Genomic DNA, 18,522 nt, shown 5'->3' with positions numbered 1-18,522 from the left:
TATTAACTTATGTGCGTCGAAGAAGTATCATAGTTTAGGAGATATTTTAATTTTAACTTTGCTGGATTCTTCTCACTCTATTTTCTATATTTTTACTTTTGTAGTACACATATACTACAAAAGTGTATTTTGTGTAAAAAAGTGTAAATTGAACGATTTCATTAGTTAGACACATAAATAAATGAAAGTTTATCAACAATATAATCTCGAAACACAAAACAGTTTCCTGTTTTGTTTACAGTAATATAATTAACAAAAAAATCAGTGGTCGCAATGGTACACAATGCAACGAGCTGTAAACGTAGTAATAACTAGAGAAATAACTAAAAATAGTTATATCTTCCTGTCATCTGTACCTCCGTCGTGCGTATGTACTATAACTGCGTTTACAGCTATTTTTTATTGTCATTGCTTCGATATTTCATGAGTTATTAAAATATCTTCTTTAATACCGTACGAATTAGAATGCAAAAAATTTAATCTAATTTATTACAGCTTTCATATCTTCTTTCTGACACTTATAAGAATAAAGAAAATGTGTATATACTTTAGAGCAGCGAAATTATCTCCCTAAGTATAACCATGTGTGATTTCTAATCCTCTTTCCCCGTCGAAAAGTCATCATTTTTTAAATTATTCTAATAAGATTATCGTGGGGGAAGTACGTTTATAGAAAAGATTGATTGTCCTATATCAGCAGTTTCTAAATTGGTAAGCGGTAATAGCGAAGTAAAACTGCCGACCTTTGACATTTTATAACCAGGGAGCTTTATATTTGTTTCAACAGTGGATATTTTACGTTTTCCTAATTTATATTTCAATTCCGGATTAAAACGGGGAGTTATCTTTTTAATTGGAGCTTTAAGAGGGTATAATGAGATTAACAACTTCCTTACTTTTGCAGTGAGGTATGTTTCCTATTATATTCTGAACACCTGTGCACCTTATAATTACATTACTTTCTTTCAGCTCTATATACTTAACACTAGAACTACAAGATGGATAGAAATGACTCACCTGGAAATCTTTATTTTATAATTATTAATACCCCAAAGGTGCTTTTGCGAGGAATTATAAAACAAATTTGTGTAATTCTATGAATATAATAGTAAGAAGCATTTCGATTTTCAAGTAATGTATTTAACAACAATTTTTTAAATTAAAATTAAAGAATTGCTCTATAGTTCTAAGGTTAATCCAACGTTTTTAAAAATTTTATTCCGTTAATATACTGCAACTTACATTTTTATCCAAGGTGTCCATTAACTGCAGCTGTAACTTTAGAATTCTATGCATATTTCTTCACAGTAAATGTCTTCTCATATTTTGAAAGAGGAAAAATTGTTTGAGGTTAATTCTGGAAAATACAGAGAGAGAGAGTGGAATTACTTTGTTAGGTAATTCAAACAATTTTGACGTTGAGATTGCTGAAGCGTGGGGAATTGTGATGTTAACGAACGTTGTGCTCATCCTGCGAAAAAGCTTTTCATACCTAACTGTTTCTATTTCACTGTCAAAATACTGTTGTATAAACAACTTCGCTTCACTGTCTTTTAACACGATGCCATGTATTTATTGAAGATTTTCTTTTGTAGCTACTTTAGTTTTTTGACGAGAATGATGTTCATCAAGTGTGCTTGAACGACTACGTTTGAATCTATTAATTCAATTATAAACTGTTTTGTCTGATAAAATAAACTTACTCAGCATTATTAAACAAATCTCTATTTGTCTTGATACTTAAATAATACCTAACATTATTCCATTTCAATAATTGTCAAGATAAAATTCATTGATATATGTGCCCTTATTTTTGAAAATGGTCATTTCCAGCAATAAACATCATATTTCCTTATAAATTGCATACAATATTACAGTCGTAATAAATTCTCATTTTTCAAGAGTAAATAGTTTCTGATATATTTTACTACATAGTATAAAAGTATTTTTTAATCTATTCAAACACAGATCTTTAAATATCTCGAAACTAAAAATATGTATCTACTTCCAAAATTAACAGCACATATGTTTCTAAAATTTTGTTTGCTTTTATTTAAAGGTTGGTACTTATTTGTCAGCCATTATATTCGTTTGTTTTAGGGGGTGACATGTTTTATATTTTATTCACCTATTCTCTGATTTACACGAATGATTGGAATCTCGGAATGCTCAGTGAATCGAAATTATGGCGTTTTGCACGAAAATCCGTGTATATAAAAAGAAGTACAAAAATATGCATATTTTACTTAGTTATTTAATTAAATTCGTTTATTTTAATGCAAAATAAAAATAAAATTCAAATAAAAGGCAAAAAATATCAGCCCATTCATGAAATAACAAATTTATAAAATCATATGTAACAAAAAACTCCTGAGAAAGACATCAGATTTCAAAGTCCCAATACCTTGACTTCACTAGAAAGCCGACACTAACAAATATGAATGCTTTTTGTGCACACTAAAAGGGAATTCCCTTTTCTAGGTTTAATTTCAATATTAACAAACGGAAAACAGTAAAAAATGACTGTACAAATATGAGCGCAGCATAAATTTTTGTTTTAAATAATATTTATTATTTAAAAACCGCGTAACAGTTAAATTCTGCGAAAAAATACTGTGTAGTGTAAATCAGGAGATCTTTCTATTAATATTTAATATTTCGTTATATTAACCCCTTCACCTACAATATCGTGTTAGACTCGGGACGAAAATTTTAAACTAAATTTGACAAATTTATGTGTTATCATTTGTTTGAAATAAAAACTAAATATTATTTTTCTATCAGCAATCATTTCTATTAGCAAACAGTAAAATAGTTTTATTGATTGTAGTTGAGAAATAAATCATGGGGCAAGGGGTTAACAATTGAACAAGCTTTTTATTTTATATTTCAGTTTTCATAATATTAGTCCGTTTAGACTATATATTTAATAATACGTTCCACATGAATTTCCACATTGTTCATTTTTACTATTCTTCTATAAGGAAAAGACATGTATCTCTTGAATAGAATGAACATATTATTCTAGCTAGCGCGATAATGAGTTCTTTGTTTTCATGAATGACTTCTCATGCTGTCCAGAAAACTAAGTAGTAAACTCCGTTCGAGGAATATACACGTTATCTTAAACTTTGAAATCATACTAATTCTTTCAACGCTGAATTATTTAATTTTTCAGATAAACACCTAATTTTTCTTTATTTTGCTTTGACTTGCGTTTGAGGTGTTCACATTTCATTTTTTAACAGGCTAATACAGAGCTACGCATTAATTCGTACCAAGACAAATTAAAAGAACACACGCGATATTTGAATCTTGCATTCGTTATTCACATGATAGCGGCTTTGCACTCGATCATCGTAACGACGTTCTCGCGTATCAACGGTAGGCTAGCTATCTCTGACGGGAACTAATTTGCACATAACTGCATGCCACTCTTATCGAAGCATGGGGAGCAGTAAAAGGGCAATTACGCTTCCTTGAAACTGATAGCAATGAAACGGAATGCATCTGCGTGACGCGATGTATTATTCAGGACTTTACCTTTCTTTTCGTTCCCGCAAAGAATACGATATGTCTATCGCAAAGTTGACTGATAGAGTCTGCTACGGGACGAAGGAGAGATGAGAGAGGGTGCGCGATCATCTGCAGCAGTGGTTCTTAACCTGGAGTCGAATGAAACTTCATTGTTATGAATAAAAGTTATTTGAATCTTGAACTTCTAAATCATTTCTTGATTGTACTGTGGCGTCCTGATAACAATATTATTGTTTTTTTTATGACTTTAAGATTATTTTAGGTTGCTGAAGCTGAAAATTGTAGTATTTTTCGTCGAAATTAATGATTTTATAAATAGATTGTAAAAGTCGTTGGAAAAGTTTTCTAAATATGTCATTTCTAGTTTCAGTAGTCCAACATACTTTCAAAATGAAAAATTCGAATTAAAAATCTTCGTGTCCGGATGTCGTAGTATATTTCATTTCTTCTTTATTTTAAATTAACTTTGTACATTAATACTTTGTTGATCGGCTATTTTATGCAAAACTTATTCCTTTAAATTTCCATGTAGATATTTTGTTTACATAATATGTTAAAATAATTAAAATAATTTACTTTAACGAATATGATATAAAATGCTTTTTTGTAGAGCTTTCACCTTCGGATAAAATTTAATAAAATGCGAATATAATTTAATTTGTGTAAGGCTCAGGTACTAGAAATACTAATTAACTTGAAACTAGCCAGCAAAGTATTAACACTTCAACGCTGCTGTAAAGGTTTAGTTTTAACAGCTATTTTATATTCAATTAATAAATAGTCTGCAAGATCATATACCTTTGATAAGATATTTAAAGCTAAAATAGGAAAGAAATATTTGTTAAGTTAATATTATTAAAAGAATTAAAAGTAGAATAAATATAAAAATGAAGAGGTATTGTGATTTTTATACAATAGAACTTCACCGAACTTACTTGTTTAACTACAACTTCTTTCTACTTTCAAGAAAATAAACGTTTCTTATTTGCACAGAAATGTATGAAATAGAACTTTTATTCATTATTGCATTTCTATCTTTTATTTAAAACTACGTATATAGATGTTAAAATTGCGGAAAAATTTATGAATTACTGTGATCAATAATGAATTACAGGTGTACATACATGTATGCACATAATATGTTTACAGGACACTGATTAAGGACCACTTATTGTACTGTTCATGATGATGTGGCAATTGTATATGAAGAAATAAATTATAAGTACGTAATAATTATAGATTGAAAATTTGTGGAGAACACGTGCATTTAGATAACTCGATTGAATATAGATGAAGGATGTAGCGCGCGAATAGCGGTAGATACAATGTATCGAGATCGGAGGGCGACGAGCAGGCCTCGATGCGTTCGCGACGAAACAAAAAGACGAACGACGTCAACGTGAGGGTAGAGAGAGTCAGTTGTGTGTAACATTGGCAAGAAGAACACCTCGTGCCTTTTAGCATTTTTTTAAATTTATTGATTAAATCTAGCGATTATATGCTATCCAGGATGTCAGTTCAGTGCAACCCCGATCCTACATAGATATTAGAGTAATAGACAGAAAGTTATTAGTTGTAGAAAACACACATTTATTATTGTGATTACATACGTACAGTGAGTCACAGCCAAAATCGTACATCACATATACGAATACGTTTCATCTCGTGAAAAAGTTCAGGAAAGATATGGGGGAAAAAATATCATGAATCTATATTGTAAATGTATCTATATTTATTATATAGTAGTATCAAAAGGAACAAAGTTGTCTAAATATAAAAAAAAACAAAGTTACTATGATTCAGTCTGGAAAACGTCTCACAGCTAAAATCGTACAGTATATATATTTTGTAATATTCCCCAAGGGGAATCCCTGAAAACAAATGAAAATTATGGAACAAATGAAAGATTACATTGTTTGGCGTATTCGCAGTTGTCGTTTAGCGTCGTAAGGTTCGTAGTTGAAAAAAAAGAGAAAGATAGTAATCATGAAGCAGACAACGATAGAAGAGCGACAAATAGTTATAAGAAATTTTCAAAGTGGAAAAAGCTATCGTGAAATTGCGAAGATTATTGGTAGAAGTGCCAGTACTGTTCAGTATATTGTAAAACGATACCAAAACGAAAATAGAATAAGTAATGCGTCAAGAAAAGCTCCAAAGAAAAAGTTCAACGCGTACGACGAAAGATGGATAGTACGAAAAATTAAAGAGAATCCGAAGATCAGTGCACCTAAACTTACTAATGAAGTAGAAACATATTTAGGAAAAAGTGTAAATCCAGAAACAATAAGAAGAATACTCAGAAAACATAATTTTCACGGTCGTACAGCTCGGAATAAGCCTCTTATAAACGAGAAGAATAGAAGAAAGAGACTAGATTTCGCAAGAGAATATATATACAAAGATTTTGATTTTTGGAAAGAAACTATATTTACGGACGAAAGTAAATTTAACATATTTCATTCAGATGGAAAAATTACGGTGTGGCGTCGACCAAATGAGGAGTTTAAAATACAAAATTTAAACAGTACCGTGAAACATGGAGGGCAATCAGTAATGGTCTGGGGCTGCATGTCCGCTGCCGGAGTAGGTAACTTAGCATTTATCGAAGGTAACATGAATAAATATGATTACATAAATATTTTGTAAAACAATTTGAGGGACAGTGCCGAAAAATTAGGGGTTTTGAATTCGTTTAAGTTTTATAGCGACAATGATCCCAAACACACATCGCATGTAGCCAAAATGTGGGTACTGTATAATTGCCCTAAAGTACTAAACGCACCTCCACAATCACCTGATTTGAACGTGATAGAGCACGTTTGGAATGAATTAGAGATTAGAATCCGGAAACATACTATTAAAAATAAAAATGATTTAAAAAGGGTATTAATGGAGGAATGGAGAAAAATTGAACCCAGTTTTACTGAAAAATTGGTAAAATCTATGCCAAATAGATTGCGTGCGGTAGAATGTAGTCGTGGGCACCCAACAAAATATTAATTTTTAATTTAAACAAATTGTTGGTCACTTTTCTACAAATGTACGATTTTAGCTATGAGACGTTTTCCAGGCTGAATTATAGTAACTTTGTTTTTTTTATATTTAGACAACTTTGTTCCTTTTGATACTACTACATAATAAATATAGATACATTTACAATATAGATTCATGATATTTTTTCCCCCATATCCTTCCTGAACTTTTTCACGAGACGAAACGTATTCGTATATGTGATGTACGATTTTGGCTGTGACTCACTGTATGTATTTAATAGTGATTTAATTATTAAGATTTCTTCTGTTAATTCGACATTGCATATACTATTTGATGATTTTAAATTTATTGATTAAAGATTAAAGATACGACAAAATACATAATAACTTTTGTTTGTAATCTGATAAAGATATTAATAGTAAATGCAAATACTGTACAAATGGTCCTTTATATCTTATTTTAACAATATGAATTATTATGAATTACCTATAATACAATATAAAAGGTTTCGTATCCAGGGAAAAACTTTCGTTTTGAAGTTATGGTAGTAATAGTTATGATAGTAATTTTGCAAGGTGTTACCGTATTTCAAAAAGTTAAACTCAATACCTACATAAGTAACAAATTCATTTCAATAATCTGACACATATAAGTTTATTTAATTTCATGAATATTCATTCAATTGAATATATCACAGATCCTTGAAATGAAATATTGAACATATTGTATGAAATTCAGGAGCATTAATACCTTTGAATATGTGATATTTATGAAACATAAATTATAATACGGAACGTAAGTATTATTAATTAATGTACGTGATAAATACGACTCGAATGTTGTCGTAATATGTATCTGTTGAATATGCAAAATTGATGCATATCTACGTATACACGATATTCCCGAAAATCGGACAGGATCGAAGACAAAAACTTATTTTGAAAATATTTTAATTACACGTAAAATAATACCCGTACTAGATTTAAGTGTGTTTTATACATACTCCAATAATTTTATTAAACAGACAAATTATTACTCTAACCTTCAAAATTATTTAAAAACGAAAACACGAAGACTTTCGTGTTTATGTTTATAACAAAATATTTGGAAGAATTGATCCAGTATTTTAAATAAATAGACAGAAAATTAATAGTATCAATCTTAATGGTTTGTAGGAAAATTAAATTTTGTAAGGATTATAATACAATTTATAATTTAATCCTTAAAGGGTTAAGTACATAATCAAATATATAAAAATACATACTTATGTAGATTGAAAGCTTTTTTTCAAATGATCTTGCTTTTTTTCATTATAATTTAATTATAAAAATATAAATGATTATACAATAATCACAATGTAGAAACAATTATTATAATTGAATAAATACTCGAAAAATGGTTGTGTGTTTCAGTACTTTCACAAATGTGGTAGATGGAGGTGCTATTTCGAAATCCAATTAATCGTCCACGTATTGTCTACAAGTGATTCATTGGCGGTCACGTACCTGCAACTTTTGTTACTATCACTAATTGCCGCTAATGGTCGGTCACTGTTAATTACGATTAAGGCTAACCTCATATTACCACTAAAATGTTAGTTTAATTGAGTTAATAAACATGGTACTGAACTTTCCCTACGACCTAATTAAAGACAACGTTTCCTTAAGTCTGCATGAAGACTTTCAGTTCGAGAGAAAGTTTTTAATTTCTACTTAATACTGCAAATCACACATTTTGTCTATTTACAATTCTTATTTTTATCTTAAAAAAGTTATGATATAGGATAGAACTTGTTACATTTTTGGTGCTTATAATTGTAAGTTGAGTTGAAAACACAATTCTTCGCTGATGATGAAAATTTGATAAATAATAATTATAGCAATAATAATGGATATTATAAATTGCTTGTGATGGAAACAATCTTAAAATGAATGCATGCAGATAAAGCACGTTTTGCCCAACATTGTAAGTTTTATTATTGTTAAAGGTGTATTATAAAATATAATATTGTTTTCTGAAATATTAATTATTAATCCTATCGGTGTTTTTATTTTCTCGGTCTAGTGAAACATCCAATATAAAATCAGTTTTTGTAACGACACACATAGAAAATTACATTCTGCTCATTATGTCCTAATGTTCCTATGACAACTGCAACATTTTTGCACTTGATTAACATGCATGTCCATCTAACTGTTAATCAAGTTTTTTTCTTTATTAATACTTTATTTTATAGATTCGTACACTTTTATCATAAACTAATCAACTTCAAAAAAAATTATCTTTCTATCTGACTTTCTTAATGTTTCTTTTATTTTCTATCAAAAAGGGTAATTTAAAATTTAGATTAAATTCAAATATTATTATATAAACATAATTATTAATCAAAAATAGATCAATTGAAATTTCGAATGATCCTAGCTTAAATAGAATTTAATAACACGTAATACTTTATAATAACCTTTATTAGTATGAAAGAAGCAACAGATTATATTTTATAAATAGTTTTATAACATTCCGTCGATTAACAATGTTTTTCGATAACTGCGGTACAAGGCAACTTCAATACGTCGGTGAAAACACATGAACGCGTAAACAATCTTTCCGACAACTGCTAATGGTTAAATTTTCTGTTTCCCGTGCTGTTCGGTATTCGCTGGCAACGATATTGTAAAATTCCAAGTTCGAGTTCCACTTACCGGGAGGGTGGTTTCTTGTTAAAAATTTTATCGATAAAATGGTCCGAAAAAGGAAGATAGCTCCGAGGAAAATATCAAGGAGAATGGTTCGGCTCGTAAAGCCGATGAAAATTGCTGCGCTGATCGTATCCGCTATACAGGATCTCCGTGAAACCAAAGGATCAACGCCCAAGAAGATCATAGGTTACATAAGTTATGCATCCGATATGGGCGAGGGTCGCGTTAAACGACAAGTAAGTGTCTGAAACATAATTATTACGGCGCCAGGAGAGCTTTAAAAGCAATCTGGACGTGCACCTCTGGTTATATTTAAAAGCTGAAGCTTCGTTTGTTTCCTTTGAACGGGGATTATTTGAAAAATATGTTACGAGTTAGATAAACGTTACTGCGCGGAGAATTATGGCTCTAGACTTCCTACATTTGTGATTAATATACCTCCATACTCGCACTCGATGCTCGATGTACATATCGTGTTATTTTTACATACCGTTCAATGAGTTTTTAATAGCTATTATTTCAAAATGAATAGTTAATGTTAAAAGTTAATAATATCTTTGAAGTATTCTGAATTTAGTAATGTAATTAATTATGAATATTCATTGATAAAATAGTTATTTGTGTAACATAAATGAAAGGAGATTCTTATAAACTCTGTTATGAATATTATATAATTAATTTAAACCCAATTTTTATCGATTAAGATGATAATTTTAATTCAACAGGTTTGAATTTTAGTACTTGTAAAAAATTGTATTGTTAGAAATTCAAAGCGACTTAGACATACTTACTACCGTTATGTTAATAGTTCTACGTAATACATACTTAATACCTTAGGTGATTCACGCAACTGTAACAAATTACATCTTTTTCCCAGCTGAAGATATAAAAAAATGTTGCAGGACAAAAATGACTGGTATAAGTGCCTGCATATGTTAAAAGTCATTTTTTCTAAATAACTAACAACATAATCATCACTCGATTATGAAATCAAATATTCTTTTACCTAAAACGTAGAGAGGATTCAATTCGTGTAACAAAAGAGGTAGGTTCCACTTTCATGTAACTGCAAAATGCACATGCATTATTACATGTACCAAAAACCCATGATCATGAGAATATACAGAAACTTGTAGCATTCATTTTTGTTCTACAATTTTTTTTATTACAACCAGAAAAGAGATACAATGAAAACTGAATAATCTCATCAGGAACCTCTTCATAATTACAACATCGTTATCCCCACCAGGTTCCTTTTAACACATTATAGCGCCGGATGACCAACCACGATTGAAGAGTGTATATAATCCGACTATTCTCGAACTCGACGATTTCAACGTCTCTTCCTTTTTTATTCGCAGTTCTTTTCTGTATCTAAAACTTCAATAGCCTATTATACACGTAATTTCGATTGTTATTCTATCGTGTTTGGAAGATTCATTCTACAAAATTCAAAAATAAAAAAGTTTAATTTTTGAGTTAAAGGTCTCAAGCTCATCGTAAAATTTTAATACTGTCGAACGTTTCAACTCTCAGTCTTTCTTTTTCTTTCACTCGCGTTGTCCTTTTTACGGCCGCCATGCTAAAATCTTCGTTTCTTAAGGTGGATTCGATTCTGCCTTTTCATAATTGCAACCTTTCAGTTCCATTAAGTGTTGCAAATATTTATTTAACGTAGATCCAAATAATTATTCAATACATTGCTTAATTTTAATTTAATCTATTTTATTTTTTAATTGGACATATTTAATTGGATTATTTCCAGCTGGATTTAATATAATATGAATAATATTATTTAATTTTATTTAAACTGTATGTCTTATTACAATCGCGTGAATCACCCACTACATAATGATTTACACAGTGATATTTGTAGTGACGGTATTAATTTTCAACATTGACAATTACAGGTAAAGTCAGCGTTGCGAAGAGGTGTAGAGTATGGTATCTTGAGGAAATATAGAGGCAATTATTTTCTTCCGACCGGTGACGAAATAGACCGTGCGAATCGCATTGCTTTAAGATTTTCCAAATTACCATTACCACCCACGCAGTCCACGAAATCGGATTCGCCTCGTAAAATGATACCTCTGGGAAGTCAGAAGAGGTCAAACAAATATAATACAAATTTGAAGAAGACGAAACGTCTTATAAAAGTACGATCACCTTTGATTTCTCCCAGTGTTAGCTTAGTAGACGCGATATGCGAAATTAATGAAAATACTTCTTAATAATGTACAAAAAATGTCATATTACTGAATGCATTCTTGCAAGTGACTTGACGCTAAATTGAAAAAATCATGAGTTCAGAAAAAATTGTTTTCTTTTAGTTACTAAAATTTGTATTGAAAATTATAAGTTTGTAAATAATATCCCTAAATTTATTGGAAAATTGTATACATCTTAAAAATTCTTATAGTGAAGTTCTCTATAAATTTATTAAGTAAACTAACATGATTTTTGCAATATGTCGAAATTATTTTTCTAGATTCAGTTTGTGAGTTTTTTTTATTAATATAAATATCTGTCAAGTTTTTTTGTTACTCATAAATATTATTTTCTGTTCAAATGTATAACATAATCATATACATATGTACTTACTTGTAATTCAAATTATAGTATATAGTTCGTATTGTAAAATGTATAAGCAAACCACGAGAGGCATATTAATATAATAGAAATAAAGTATCCACTTATTATGCAAGCTGTTATGTTGAAAATTCGTTATTTCGAATTTAATCTTGTAATCCATGGCAACGTCTAAATATACTTTTTTAAATATTTTATACGAATTTACTTATTCATTAAGAGCACAATTAAACAATACATTATTGCGGTCAAATTAAGTCACTGAATAAATTGATCCGTTTACAGACAAATTTATAAAAATTCATTTCTTATACACTTTATTCAGTCAACTTTATTGAATCATTCTATAAATAATTCGGTATTTATATATTTCTTTAATTTTAAAAAATTATGATGGACGAAACTTTCTTCAATTTAAAATATATTTTCCTTCATTATCCATAGATTATCGTATCTATACATTACAATTAGATTTGATAAAGTTTTATGTATCTAATTTCTTTAAAAGAAAAGGAATATGAAAAAAAACTACATTACTTATGGAATGATCCAGTATATGAGAGGTTCAAACAATAATGCTCTAATTCCTATCTCTGAGTTCTTGAGAAAAACAACTTTAGTGAAATGCTCTTGAATTAGTTACATACTAATATTACAACCTTATTAATTATTACTAATCATGAATATTAATAATTGATATATTAGTATTTAATTAATCCAAGAGTATTTTGACAAAGCTTTTTTTCCTTAACAACTCATAAGAAGCAGTCAGACCACAATTATATTTAACTACTCATATATCACTTTACAAACAATAAACTGCACCCTTGAATTATTATCTGAATTATTGAATAGTCAAAAACACGCCAAAAGTTTCATTATGACGTATAAACCGTAAAAAACATCCAAATTAAACGACCAATCATCTAAAGCTACGTTCACAATCGCGGAACAAGAATACTAGTCATTTAGATGGTTCCATTGTCAGAACGATTTCAATACACAACGGAACCACATACAGTGGACAGCGATCGTAGATAGTCCGGGATGACGATAAGTCGGATGAATCGTTTTCTATTACGATATACCGATCGATCGCGTCCAAGCAAAGGCAGCGGCCCACTTGCTCACCCGTTCGCTACGTACCGGCAAAATTAAGTGAATTGAAGGACGAGCGCTTTTCGTAGATTGCACCGAGGTCTGCGGCGGTCGCGCGCCATTTATAAAACTTAGAAGCTTCATACCCGTCCCGATAAACTTAATAGCTTCTGAAATTTACGGGATTTGCCGGAGCAGCGAAGAAAATTTCGAACATCTTCCCTTCCGCGAACGCATCGTTACTCGTCGCCTTTGCCTTTACATATTTTTTTCGAGATGCAGGATAAGGGTTGACTATGAACAGCGAAGTTGGTTATTCTGTCAGGTCGATTTCTGTGATTTTAACCCTTCCGCTCACTTCGCCGCAAATAAGTTTCTTGTGTAAATCTTTAAACAGTTAACTGCGTTCATCGAATATGCACGGCATGTTAAAATCAAAATGATATTAATTCTTTCAACGATGAATTATTTATTTTTTCAGATAAACATGTAATTCTCCTTCGTTTTGCTTTAGTTTATCGTTAGAATATATTATAGGTGCATTTGCCCTGTGTTAGATGAGTATACGTTTCATTGTTTCATTTCATTGTGAACATTACAAGATATTTTTTAAATTAAATTCCACCGTTAACAAGTTAACAAGATGAGAAGATTGAAAAAATTACCTTATATTGTACACTTAAAACTTTTCTAATTCTACTGCTAGTTTTCTAGTCTTTTTATAGTGATAAATGATTTTTTTTCTATTTTACGATACAGTGATAAAAGAAGTGCTGGTATCCAAACCTCGTTATGCGATGTCGACTATAATCAGCGCTGTTACTGAAAGCGTTATATCTGTCAGCGATACCAACAAAAATATTGTTATTAACACATTGATTGTTATAGATATTCTCTATATACGACGCAAATTTATATAAATATTTGGAAAGTATAGCTAATCGACATCAATGTAATATATTGAATTTAAACACGCTTAAAATTTGAATTTTTTTTATATTAGTATAAAAATAATTTTACTTAATCTTAAAATCCGCTATTTTTTGTTATACAATTATGAGAATAAAAATAATGCTTGAACAGCAACTTTATCTCCGGGTTGCAAATATTTTTGCAAACCTATAGTTTTTTACCAGGTTATCCTTTAAGCTTTCTGTTTTTCATTTAATACTAAGTCAAACACGTAGCGAATATTTCTATCTCAATTCTTTCACTTCGAGTTAAAGGGAAGACGACATATACGACTTTAAAAATAATGAAATTTTTGTTCCACGTATATACCTTTTGTATTCTAAGTAGTAAATAGATTGTAGTCATTAACACTTCTCTGCATTATTCTGGCAGATTATTTTCTCCTTTGAAGTAATACTATCAACAAGTGCAAAAATTATTTACTTCTAAATATTATTATTGCAGCCCCTTTTAAAACAGATTTTTCTTGATATTTAAGAAAGTATAAATTCTTTGTTTACCGTATTAAATGCAGTTCGATTTCTAAATAGTTCCAGTGTAATAATGTATAAGTTTGGCCAAACTGTTTTATTTATTTACTTTTTAATACTATATTTACGGTCATTCACTGTACAGTTTGTTCTATTGTTTTTAAAACAATTGATATTCGTTCATGTAGGTCTTCGAAATTAGAAGCTTAAGATACTCACCAAATAATGTTTGTAAAATACAATATGAGTCAAAGTGACTCGTCCCGTCAGTCTAGTGTTAATATGGCGTTTATGTTATAACATAAGAATAAATATTACAGTTAAACTTAATTTAGAAATATGTCGTGACTTTTTGACCAATATAACACAATTATTTGTATTATTATATTCATTATTGCCTGCTATTAAGGAATAATATCGTTACTATCAAGTAACTATACTATTTACATATTAATGTAAAACCATTTTGATGTCTGCAGTGTTAGGTTATAAAAATGTTTTAAAAGATATTCGTTATTGAAACTCGCCAACTAATCCATCACTGAACACAATATCTGTTAATATGATATTCATATATTACCATCAGAAAGTGAATTTTCTGCTGGTCTCTCATACCAATGGCCACACTGGTAATTAAACGCAATTACAAAGTTTTAACAATATTGCCGCTACCGGAACTTTCTAATTGTCCCCTGGCCGTCCATTTTGATAGTCCAACGAACGCAACGGTTTATCATCTGCACTGCTATATCAGCGTCATATCTCCAAATGTTACAAAATTGAATTGTTAAAATTTAAAATCTAAATTAATCCCTTGCCGTGAGAATTCCTCTTTCTGAGCAGTCGGGCACGGCGTGTTTTATTCAAAATAATATCTTAACTGAAAGAGATAAAGAATAAATAATTCTTTTCTGATATTTTGAATTTTTTAGATGAAATAGAAGAATATAATAAAGTAACAAAATTGTAAAAACACTTGGAATTTCTTTTCTTCCAAAAATATATTATAAAATGTTACATTGTCAATAATACATAGAAAAAATTTTTTTGCAAAACAAGAAAGTAATTATAAAATTTGAGAAAATATAGAACTGTTTCATTTTTAGGAAACGAAAATATTTAACAATCAATCAGTTATGCATTATTTAAAAATATTTTCAGAAGAAGAAATAAGTAAATTGCATTCATAGAAATTAAATTCCTTTCCCTTTTGAAAAATAAAATATTGACAGATGTCTTGCACTCTGAAAGATTCTGATATTCAAGTATTGCTATTGTTGCCATGTAATAATTTAAATTCTAATCTCCATAAAAATCATAGTTAGATAGAATTATTCCCTTCGAGGTTAGCGGCGTAGATTTCCATTAAATTCGAGAGGAACAACATAGACCTTGTCAGCCTATAATCCGTGAAAGCATAGTCCAACTATGAACAACGGAAACTGTGGAACAATTTGAATCCGTTTAAATGGTAATTCGGGAAGCTAGTTGGCACCTAAAGTCCCTTCGATATCGATACTGCGCCCGATACATGGTATTCAAACCAGGAAAAGAATCAGCGAACGTGAATAGCCACTTTTCGCATACATTTTTTCTCCACACTTTTTTTTAATCTTGGCAAAATGTCAAAGAAGAAGAATCCATAAAACATGAAAACACGTATTGTCGCGTTAAATTTCTTTCTCTGATTTATTTTAAGTTATAAAATACAGAGGTAATCTATGTTTTATTGCATTTTTCTGATTCAACTTTTAATGTTATGATACATAACACGATAAAAATTACTGTTTTGGCGTAACTGCATTGATTGTAACTTTTTAAATATCCTATTTTATGTTTAACAAAGTAATAGCGTCAGATATGTGTATAGATCTCTGAAAATAAAATTTAGAGTTATATAATAATAATTATATAATGGACTGTTAATATATACAATAATAAGATAAGTATTTCACATTGGTATTATTATAAAAGATTATTTCATAACTTAGAATTAATGCTTTTCGACTTTTGTCGGCTAATCTAGAGAGAAATATGGAGGAATTAACATTAAGGATTATATCCTGTATATTATGAACACTAGTAAAAGTTACAACAGTTAGTTAAGTGAACATTCATAAAAAAACACTTACAAATTGTATTTATCAAAATTTTGGCATTGAATATATTTCTATCTTATCCACAGCCAGCTCGTTAGTTCTCTAAGATATAATTTCATAAAGGAACAAGTTCCAAACTATGTGTTACAAGAATTTTAGCTCCGACATCGCTATTAGACGTTTGGTTGTTTCAAAGTTAATGAAAATAGCTTTGAAACTATGTAATTACATTGCTAGTTGTACAACATTTCTTCCTAACACACATTGAATATTTCACAAAAAGTAAACAAATTCTTATTATTAATGATATTTAATTTATTACATAATGTATATCTTTAAAATATAATATGTTTATTTGAGCGACCGCTTAAGAAAATATATAATTTCGTAAAAGCACATATTTGTAAGATTAAATATAATATTTTGTAAATAAAAACACTGTATAATTTCCTAATCGCATTACATGTTATTACGTATAAATGTATACATAATTTGAATTGAAATCTTTAATTTTCCTTTGCTACGTACGATTTGGAAATTACACGTATTACATTTCAGAAAAATCCGCAAGGTGGTTACCAATGATCCATCTACCTAATTTTATCCAAGTTTCAAAATCGAATCCCAAAGGTGAGATCTTAGATAACAACTCAAATGTATATCCCAGCTACCAGGATTTCTATTCGCAGTGAAGATAGAACGATGAATGCTCCTGTAAATGTTTCTGTTTTTCTTGCTGCGCTAAAAGGACCTGGGAGAATATCTTGCATCGGCTATTTCATGTGAGTGATGGTAGCATTTATCACCAGTTCTTCGGGGACGTAGAATTCTCAGAGGTTGGGTTTTCGTCCCTTTTTTCAATGAATAAAAATGACTATTCCCGTGAGGGTAACGAAGGCTCGGTAAACAAATCCGCAAAGTATGATGCTTTCATAATTCTACTGTATAATGTATCGAATATATCATGTATATATTTATACCATTCATTCTGTGCATCTATAGGAAAAGTTATTCTATGTGTTATCAAATAAAATGTTTTTAAGTACAGTCATTTTGAATATCGAAGATTACGAGATAGATAAATGAGCTTAATTTTTTGATCATTTGTAAATTGTCATTTACAAAACATTTGTAACTAATGTTTTTGTTCATTGAATTTCATGTGTTATTTATGAGCATTTTTCTATATTTGATATTTATACGTATATAACATCCAAGTGCCTGTTTTGTTTTATAGATTTCACGTGTAAGCAAATCATCATTGATTGGCATTGGAGAAAATTATGTTTATATTCTATTGGTTTCCTATTAATTAGGATGCATACGTTATTAATTTTATATGAAAATACAACATTCCGGAAAAGATGATCCAGATAAGATGTAGGTAGACCCTACAAGAACTTAAAATGATGCAACTTATTTCAAAATGATTTCAAATTAATGCAGGATGCCTATTCCTATAATATATCTCATTTAGGCAGTTTTTGGAAAAAATAATATGTTTCGTTTTACTAAGGTACATTTGTCCTAAAATTTGCCGTTGCTAAGATATTTGACTTTTTTCATGAAGCATGTTCGAAATGTCGTGGTATCAGCGATGGATATCCAACACACTGAACGGTGAGAAGTACATTTGTACAAACATTCATTATAAAAAAATTTAACACTCCTATATCTTTCCTTGTGGGGATAATTGAAAAATATTGTGCATCCAAATGCATCGACGACTCCGCTAGATATGAAGCAACGAATTATTGTAGCGTGTGCTACAATAGACGCTCCAACAATAAAACGTGTAAGAGACGTAGCAGTTGAAAGACTACAATGTTGCATCGCTGCAATGGCCAACATTTCAAACACGCTTTATGGAAAAAGTCAAATATCTCAGCAACGATAAATTTTAGGACAAATGCACATTAGTACTTTCATACTCAGAATACGCCAATCTATCGAAATAGAGCATAAAAAATTGGACATTCCATTTAAAAAAACGAAGGTGACCACTATATCTTCTGTACGCCTCCGCTTGCAAGAATAACATTTATACCATATTCTGTAGTTTCT

At 29.8% G+C, this 18,522-nt stretch overlaps 1 protein-coding gene and 1 long non-coding RNA gene across 2 annotated transcripts in view; both read left to right on the top strand.

Annotated features, from left to right (window-relative positions):
- Window positions 1–18,522, top strand: part of LOC143175072 (uncharacterized) — a 498,558-nt gene that overhangs the window by 163,824 nt on the left and 316,212 nt on the right. The gene's annotated exons all lie outside the window — the stretch shown is intronic.
- Window positions 9,317–11,461, top strand: LOC116435167 (uncharacterized). The gene is made up of 2 exons (XM_031994441.1): window positions 9,317–9,466; window positions 11,141–11,461. Exons 1-2 carry the CDS (start codon window positions 9,317–9,319, stop codon window positions 11,459–11,461), a joined length of 471 nt encoding a protein of 156 aa, XP_031850301.1.

This window comes from Nomia melanderi, chromosome 11, assembly GCF_051020985.1.
Source record: "Nomia melanderi isolate GNS246 chromosome 11, iyNomMela1, whole genome shotgun sequence".
Lineage (NCBI taxonomy): Eukaryota > Metazoa > Arthropoda > Insecta > Hymenoptera > Halictidae > Nomia > Nomia melanderi.
Note: the sequence above shows the minus strand (reverse complement) of the source record. Positions and strands in the feature narration are given on the sequence as shown.

Excerpts from the sequence above, each read along its gene's own strand:
- LOC116435167 (XM_031994441.1), top strand. The coding sequence starts at position 9,317 with ATGGTTCGGCTCGTAAAGCCGATGAAAATTGCTGCGCTGATCGTATCC. Across the intron at positions 9,467-11,140 it reads AGGGTCGCGTTAAACGACAA|GTAAAGTCAGCGTTGCGAAG; the intron begins GTAAGTGTCTGA and ends TGACAATTACAG.